Source organism: Salmo trutta, chromosome 37 (genome assembly GCF_901001165.1).
Source record: "Salmo trutta chromosome 37, fSalTru1.1, whole genome shotgun sequence".
Lineage (NCBI taxonomy): Eukaryota > Metazoa > Chordata > Actinopteri > Salmoniformes > Salmonidae > Salmo > Salmo trutta.
This window is the reverse complement of record NC_042993.1, coordinates 12,261,057-12,269,996: the sequence shown is the minus strand read 5'-3', so window position 1 is coordinate 12,269,996 and position 8,940 is coordinate 12,261,057. Positions and strand designations below refer to the sequence as shown.

General features: G+C 41.3%; 1 protein-coding gene across 1 annotated transcript; it reads right to left on the bottom strand.

Moving 5' to 3' along the window:
* Window positions 1-4,163: 4,163 nt before the first annotated feature.
* LOC115176886 (B-cell receptor CD22) lies at window positions 4,164-8,232 on the bottom strand. Its single transcript, XM_029737243.1, has 10 exons — window positions 8,151-8,232; window positions 7,990-8,065; window positions 7,291-7,653; window positions 6,807-7,097; window positions 6,285-6,536; window positions 5,517-5,786; window positions 5,307-5,403; window positions 5,127-5,213; window positions 4,907-4,982; window positions 4,164-4,773 (listed from the first exon to the last, which is right to left on the bottom strand). Exons 1-10 carry the CDS (start codon window positions 8,229-8,231, stop codon window positions 4,708-4,710), a joined length of 1,659 nt encoding a protein of 552 aa, XP_029593103.1. The 5' UTR covers window position 8,232; the 3' UTR covers window positions 4,164-4,707.
* Window positions 8,233-8,940: the final 708 nt, after the last annotated feature.

The window sequence follows — 8,940 nt, the reverse complement described above, 5'->3', positions numbered from 1 at the left end:
ATTTATGACAATAGATGTTTGTTTTTCCCCACACAGCAAATCAATGAGAAGCAGTGTTCCAGTAAGAACATAAACTGTGGTAGAAAAAGGATGAAAAATAACTCAGTAGTAGAATGGGAGATTCAGGAACAAACATTAGTGTCATGATCGTCGCTTAAATAATCGGACCAAGGCGCAGCGTGAGTAGAGTTCCACACATTTATTACAGTGAAACTTCAAAACAACAATTAACGATCGTGCAAAACGTAGCGCACAAAGGCACTCACACAAAAACAATATCCCACAACGCAGGTGGGAAAAGGGACACACTAAGTATGATCCCCAATTAGAGGCAACGATATTCAGCTGCCTCCAATTGGGAACCACTCACACACCAACATAGAAGTATAATAACTAGAAAAACCCCTTAGTCACGCTCTGACCTATTACACCATAGAGAAGCCCGAGGGCTCTCTATGGTCAGGGCGTGACATACAGACTATATTCAAATACAATGAAACATCTTTTGTGAATGAGTGAATGCAGGCTAATGGTCTTTAGCAACTCAGCAAGGGTTCTAGGTTATGATCACAGACATAGCCACAGGAAGTAGGGGTGCTGATGGGTGCTGCAGCACCTCCTGATGAATCAGAATAAATAAACAAATTAAATAATAATAATATATACTGAACAAACTATATCCAGGCTGTATCATATCCGGCCGTGATTGGGAGTCCCATAGGGGGCGGTGCACAATCGGCCCAGCGTCGTCCGGGTTTGGCCAGGGTAGGCCGTCATTGTAAATAAGAATTTGTTCTTAACTGACTTGCCTAGTTAAATAAAGGTTAAATAAAATCAAAATAAATGCAACATATATAGTGTTGGTCCCATGTTTCATGAACTGAAATAAAAGATCCCAGAAATGTTCCAATAAGCACAAAAGTTACTTCTCTGAAATGTTGAACAAAACTGTTTACATCCCTGTTAGTGAGCATTTCTCCTTTGCCAAGATAATCCATCCACCTGACAGGTGTGGCATATCAAGAAGCTGATTAAACAGCATGATCAATACACAGGTGCACCTTGTGCTGGGGACAATGAAAGGCCACTCCAAAATGTGCAATTTTGTCACACAACACAATGCCACAGATGTCTCAAGTTTTGGGGGAGCATGCTATTGTCATGCTGACTGCAGGAATGTCCACCAGAGCTGTTTCCAGATAATTTAATTTCTCTACCACAAGCTGCCTTCAACGTCGTTTTAGAGAATTTGGCAGTATGTCCAACTGGCCTCACAACTGCAGACCACATGTAACCAAGCCATTCCAGGACCTCCACATCCTGCTTCTTCACCTGCAGGATCGTCTGAGACCAGCCACCCAGACAGCTGATGAAAGTATTTATTTCCAATGTTCCCACTAAGCTGCGCGAGAGTAGCCACAAGACTGCCGCTCAGCTCCCGTGACTGCCACACAGAAATATCAGTCCACAGAGAGAGAAGCATGAGATTGAACTTCACTTAACTTTCTAGAGCAGTGGTCACCAACCGGTCGATCGCGATCAACTTGTCGATCTCCAAGGCACTCCTAGCTGACCGCCCAATATTTCTGTAAAAAACCCAACGATAAAGCCTTGTGTTCCTATTTATTTTTATTTGTCTCAGGTTGTTGGCGGTAGGTGCACCCGAATCAGCTGTCCTGCATGCCGGGTAGGCGAACTGTTGCCATTCAACGAACACAGAAAAGAGATGCTGTTTTTATCATTGAGTTAATTTTTAAGTTCTTACTCAGCACTGTCAACACTTATATTCAACACTTTTATAAGCCATAAAATGCGCATTCTTCCTACCCTAACAAAAAAAGATTGCAGTTTTGAAACTGCAGTAAAAGGGCATTACCTGCAGTCAACTGTGGTATTTAGGACACAGTAATTGCAGCATACTGCAGTTATACTGCACTCTAACTGCAGTTATACTGTAGTGTCCTGCAGTTGTACAGTGCTCTGACTGCAATATTTTTTCATAAGGGTATATTTACTCAGCGCCACAACAAGCACTGCAGCAGTAATGAATGAGTAGGAAAGCGTATCTATAGGCTTGCGTTGTGGTTATTATTAGTGGCTTGGGTATTTTTGAACATCGAGGAATATTTCACCTTCTCTCTTCATAGGATGGAGCTCGAGTTCGCCATCAGCTGGAAGATGGTGTCCCTTTTTGGTCAGTGTCAGCGGAGGAAAGGGATAGCGGAGGCGGACCCTCAGTCTGCTGCTCTCTCCGTCGGCTGAGACTGACTATCAGATGCAGGTACGATCAGCCCAGTAAAATAAAAATAAAAGCAGATTTAAATGTATGCTCACTCAGTGTCAGTCGTTGCTAGGAGTGGTGGTAGGAGTCAGGCGCAGAGAGCAGAGGTAAGGCATGTTGTGTTTAAAAACACAACACGATCGACGCCAACACAACCGGCGTGGAAAAAATGCTAAGTGCCCAGAACAGGTGCACAGCATGCATAAAATATAACAGTCGTAGATCGCCAGCACATCAAAACACAACCTGACGCTAAATAATCCCGCACAAACCTGGGCGGGCTAACCAGGCTTAAATAACCAAAATCAAAAGACCCAAATGAGGAACAGGTGCAAACAATAAGACATACCAAACGAAAAGGAAAAAGGGATCAGCGGCGGCTAGTAGGCCGGTGACGACGACAGCCGAGCGCCGCCCGAGCAGGCAGGGGAGCCACCTTCGGTGGGATTCGTGACACTCAGCTGTGCTTCACAAGTAATATAACAACGGCTCTATTACCGGTGTGATCACATAGCCTAACTCAAATTTAGAAATATAATTTTAAAAAATGGCCCAAACAACAATTTATTGGCAGGGCAATTCAAGAAAGCCAATATGCAGTGATAATATATTGGGCATATAACTTACTGCACAAACCTCATTGCTACAGTACTGTTTTTAATTGGTTAATGTTGCATAGGCTTCCATCTTTTAAGTCATGTTAAAAAATTAATCTGAGCGGTAGATCTCGGCTTGCATTTTGACTCAAAGTGATCTTGACTCAGTGAAGGTTGGTGACCATTGTTCTAGAGTTCTCCCTGTTAACACTATCAATGTTTCTCTTTACTGTGGCAATTGTGATCAAATCAACGCAATATTAGCCACTTTCAATGCAACATACCGAAACAAAACAAACTATGCAACAGATTTTGTTGTAGGCAGAATGCATCGGAGTAGGATTCTGTTGTATTGACATGCACTACTCAACCCATACTCTCGTCTACACAGACCGTATTCTACACAAACTGGTGCAGCATAACAATTAGAGCTGCAGTAGGACTATACGCAAATAGACCATTGCCATATATGGTTCGGTGCCATTTACTTTGAACTGGACTGTGTTTCTAGCATTAGCGGTCATGAGTAGATGAGCTTGTTTTGAGATCAAAGCGAGAGTTGCATGTAGCCACATTTGCACATTTTGTTCACATCCTTTGCTAGTTAGTGTGTTATTAGCCCAGTTATAGATCATTTGTAGTCAGCAATAGAGGAGTGATTGCTTCCTACAAACACTTCTAGACATCTTAGAAAAGTGAGTTAGGTAAAGAGCTTTTATGTTTGTTTTAAAGGGGCAGTGTTGAATTTTGACACAGGCTTAAATAAGCTAATAGACAGAGGGTAGAATAATTTGTCTGATTCTCTGTAATAATGGTATGGGAATAATAATACATTTTATTTTGTAAAGATGTTTCTTGCATCAAACAACAACATTTTCAGTCACCTCCTTCTCTGAAGGACAGGTGGATAAACAGGTTAATGTCAAGCCCTGCATGTTTTATTTTTTTACGTCTCATAGAATGTAGGCCTACATTGAACACCACACATTGAATGATACTGTAGACTGAATGATAGAACAGCTATTTCCATGTTAAAATGTTATGGGATGCATTTCCTCCACTGTTTTTGATGGTAAGCCACTTTGGTGGGCCTATATTATGATCAAATAGCCACAGTAGCCTGTGCTTCAAATGAGTGGTATTGTGCAGCTCTACAGTGGATGGTTAGGAAATATCCACTTGAATGCCCCTCCAACTGGTAATAACTAGTTAAATCAGCCATGTATCTCCTTGTGACAAGAAGAATGGAAGCTTGTTGTGTGCAACAGGGAGGGTCAGTTGAATGCAAGATTCACAAATCATTTTAAATTCTTAAACATTTCTAGCCTGTCTATCTATGGGTAACAGGGTTGGCGTATTATGCTAGACCCGCTCAGTTTTTCACCACAAAACACCAGAAAATGGCCAAAAGAGTATAACCAGCTCACCTGCTTTTACACTATCATTTAAAAAGGAATAGTTCCTCCGTATTAAAACGAGAGTTCAGTTCACGTAACAGACAAAGGAATCACTTTTCACATAAAATACATAATAATCTTCAGAAATAACTTCATCAAAGCAACAAAATAACTAGGGCTTTACAGTGAGTATATTTGGGGTTACTGGGCTCAAATCTTTCTAGAAGTCACTGGGAGTGCATGGAGGGACATGCATTTTGACATTTTTGTAGTAATTTAAATGCATTTAAATGCATGTTAGTGCCTTTGGTATGGTTTTGGTTTGTGTTAAGTACAATAAAAAATGCATTTTGACTGAATACATTGTAGAGGTGGCAGCCTATGAGTAACATGGGCTCTGGGCCAGCTGACTCCAACATGCTTCCTGTTGTGTTCACACATTAGCATAGACTGCATCGTCTCCACCAACACACTCGTATGGGTCGCCATCCTCTTCAGCCTACAGATAACCAGATCAGAGACACAGTATCATCATCAACACCACCACCTCTATTGTTTAATCCTTTGTATCTCCTCAGATCTCAGATCTCTACAGCAGCTGTACATGTCTGCAGTAGGACTACAGTACATACCTCCATGTTTCCATATAGGTGATCATTGGTGTAGTAGTTTGTGTGGATTCCACTGCTGGGGTCTTTCTGTTCTTTCCTGTGGATAGAGTTAGGACCACTCTCAGATGCATTCCCATCATTTGATAAGACACAACAAGAGTGAATGTAGGCTAATGGGCTTTATCAACTCAGCAGGATGTATACATTATGATCACAGATAGAACAGCCTGTAGAAAAATACCTTGATGTTGAGGGATGTGAAAAAGCACCCTTGGCTGTATCCACGTCCTGCATACTGGTTACTGGCTGGTCACTACGACTCCTACTACTGTTGAGAAAAATAATGTGAAGTTATCAAAACAGAACAAACAAACACAAATATATATAACTCCTTCCAAAAAGAAATAAAATAGTAACTTACCCCTTCTTGTTCAATAGGCAAGCTGACATGGTAATTAGTATTACTACCACCACTAATGCAGCAATACCAATTAAAACGTACAGCATCAACATCTTATCTGTCCAAAAACAAATACATTTGTTTTATTAATGTACCAATGATATCCTTTATTATGTTAATACTGTATGTAATACTTCATTTATGATGCACTTCCCCCACAGTTTCCCTTACCATTTGTGGACACAGTGAAGGACAAGGTGGCATTGCCCTGTGTGTTGCTGGCATGGCAGTGGATGGTCTCGGAGAAGCCTAGTGCCCTCTGTAGGGTCACCATGGTAACTGACCCATGCCTCTCCACTCTGGTACTGGGTAGGGTGGGCAGGGGTCCAGCTGGAAGAGACCACTCCACGGTGCCGGGGGGCTCCGAATCCACAATGCACAGACAGGTTACCATGGAGGTGTCTGAAGTGCAGGCGGAGCCCACTTTGATCTCAGGGGGGTCTGGGATGAGAATGATAAACAGTTTGGTTTTAACTGAACATGTAGTGCTCCATCCTGAAGAGTATTGTCTTAATATTATTTACACAGAAAGGACATGCAACTTATTAACTCAAATCTCTAGCCACTTTAATAATTAAAAATTGGATGTAATAAATGTATCACTAGTCACTTTAAACAATGCCACTTTATATAATGTTTACATACCCTACATTACTCATCTCATTTGTATATACTGTACTTTATACCATCTACTGCATCTTGCCTATGCTGTTCGGCCATCGCTCATCCATAGATATTTATATGTACATATTCTTATTCATTCCTTTACACTTGTGTGTAAAAGGTAGTTGTTGTGAAATTGTTAGATTACTTGTTAGATATCACTGCTTGGTCAGAACTAGAAGCACAAGCATTTCGCTACACTCGCATTAACATCTGCTAACCATGTGTATGTGACCAATAAAATTTAATTTGATTTGAATGGTGGCATCTACTTACACTCTACATTGAGCTTCAGTGAGCTGGAGTGGCCTTGTCCCTCTGTGTTGATGGCAGTGCAGTAGAGGGCTTCAGTGAGTCTGGTCACATTCTCCAGTGTGACGGTAGGTCCAGTGGTGGGCAGAGGTTCTCTGTTGTTGTGCCAATGGTAGCTGTGGGCAGCAGGGTTACTGTCACTGGAGCATCTCAGCTCTACAGAGTCTCCTTCCTTCACACTGGACACTCCTTCCACCTTCACATCCACTGGGGCATCTATGAATAACAACATTAGCAAGAATGATATTACTATGTAAAAACATCTTAGGACAGATTCAGTGTATCAATCACATGCTAAATCTATTTCAAATTTAAAAGGGAAGTATGCCCAATCCAGACTCTGGACAAAGTGCATGTTTCCTTTTCAAAGAAGTTACATTTAATTTCTTCTTTCACTTTTGTCGTATGCACAGAAGCATTCTGTTTTCACAGAAGTGAAAGTGTAAATCTTCCAGTGTTATTAACACACAGGTGTGGTCCACTTACATTTGACATTGAGAGTTTTGGACATTTTCACTGTCTTCCCACCCCTGTGTTCTGCTGTGCAGACCAGAGACTGGTTGTGATCAGTGATGCTGGGGGTAAAGGTCAGGGATGATGTCACTTTCCACTGGCCGTTGGTCAGCTGCTGCGATTGGACACTGGGTGTTCCGGAGTGGCTCCAGGTGAGGAGAGGGGAATCAGATGGGCAGGAGTGAGACACAGAGCAGGAGGCAAACACCTCCTCCCCCACCTTCACCTCCTCCCTCACTGACAGAGAGGGGGGGTCTGGAGAGCCTGAAATCAGTAAAGAGAAGAGAACAGTTATTGCAGTTCTCTTGAGGTGTGCATCCACTACTTATTGGTTCTGTCCTTTCAGTAATATAATTTTAAATCTACAATAAGCTATAGCTATCATTTGGGTAAATAATGGGATACTATAATACAACATTTGAAATTCTCCTTGTCAATTCTTCCCCTGGGAACTTACTGCTCACTGCAATGGAGACTGTGTCATGTATGTAGGAATACTTGTTTTGGTCTTCGATTTCAACCCTGAAAAAAAAGGGTCCTTTGTCACTGGGATGGAGGGGGTCGATTCTGAGAGAGCAGTTCTTCTGCCGGAGATCTCCCACCAGCTCTGTACGACCCCTGTAGTCTTTGATGATGTTGGAGCTGTCTGGGTGGTATATAGTATCATGGGTGTCTTTGAACCAGATGCCAGTGAATTCGGAGGGCTTCTCCTCAGGTTCTGGGTAGTTGAATGAGCAGGGAATCACGATGCATGAGCCCTGCAGGCCGGATACTGAGCTGGGCACCTCAGCAGTCCATGACGAGGCATCCACTCCCATCACTCAAATAGCAGTGGGGGAAATGTTAGTCAGAGGTGTTGGACACATGTCAAGGAATGTGAGCATAATAAATATAATCCCTGATCTTCCTTGGGCTGGTCACGGGTTGATTTGAACAAATCAAGAGGCCATTTTTTTGTTCATTTTGTTCTATTAATATTTGAAAGGGGGAGGTGTATTACTAGCCCCTCAAGGTTCGTAATACCCATGTACCTTTCGCTACTCACTACCTTTCGCTCGTCTTTTTAACTCCCACGCCATTGTTTTGTATTTTGTTGTGTGTAATTCAATAAATAAATATAATATTTTTACTGTATACATCTACATTTGTATCTTACCTCCAAGCCAAATGAAATGAATAAGAAAAGGCCATGTTAATGTTTCACTCCAAATCCCCTCCTCTTTGTGCTGGACCTGAGGGAATAAGAATTATTTTATTATCACTAGAATGTTAGCATTTCCTATGACACGTTTAATGTCTAAAAGCCAAATCACTTACTTGCATAGTTGAATCTTTCTTTCTCATGTCAGATAACCACTCTCCTTCAGAGACATTGACGTATAAAGGAAATATTACCATCCTGCTCACACTTCCCATTTCACATATAACGTGATTTCTTTATTTTTGCTATCAGTACTTCCCATATTTTGTCTCTGACTGATGGTGGGGTGATTTAACTATTCCAGTGAGGGTTAACCCACTAAAGTGTAATGTCTTTGAGAATATGTATTTTGACTATGTTTTCCACATTGCCAAACTCAAAGGTTTTCAGAAGCTAAGGGTGAAATCTCTTGAAATCAGTAAAGAATCTTGTAAGATTGTTACTGTACCATTCCGCCATGTTAACTTTAGTCAGGGCTATTACTCACACTCAGTTAGTAGCACTAAAACCACATGATTAACTCAAACATTTTATCATATGCATTGCAATTCAATTCCCTTCAAACAATGTACTTGTGATCAAGTATTTCACATCCTGTATCATGATCTGTGCTGTGACCATTATAGAAATGATGATAGTCACGTCTATTATAGGGATTGGATGAAGCTCAGTGTTAAATTCAAATCCCCCTATCACCATAACTAAGCCAATATTTAGTTATTTAATCTTTATGACACCAATATGACACCAACCTCTAAATTCGCAAATCAACTAGATTGGAGGTTCACAACACACCTGTCAACAACAAAAAGGGGTGAAGTATGAATTGGGCTGTTTGAGAAGGTTTGAATCCTAAGCAACCTGCCTAAACATAGTCTGAAGTACAATAGACCCTTTTTGAGTACA

Coding starts and splice junctions, on each gene's coding strand:
- LOC115176886 (XM_029737243.1), bottom strand. CDS start 8,231: ATGGTAATATTTCCTTTATACGTCAATGTCTCTGAAGGAGAGTGGTTA. Junction 7,654..7,989: donor TCATTTCATTTGGCTTGGAG/GTAAGATACAAA, acceptor CTGCTATTTGAG/TGATGGGAGTGGATGCCTCG. Junction 4,983..5,126: donor TCACATCCCTCAACATCAAG/GTATTTTTCTAC, acceptor CTCTATCCACAG/GAAAGAACAGAAAGACCCCA.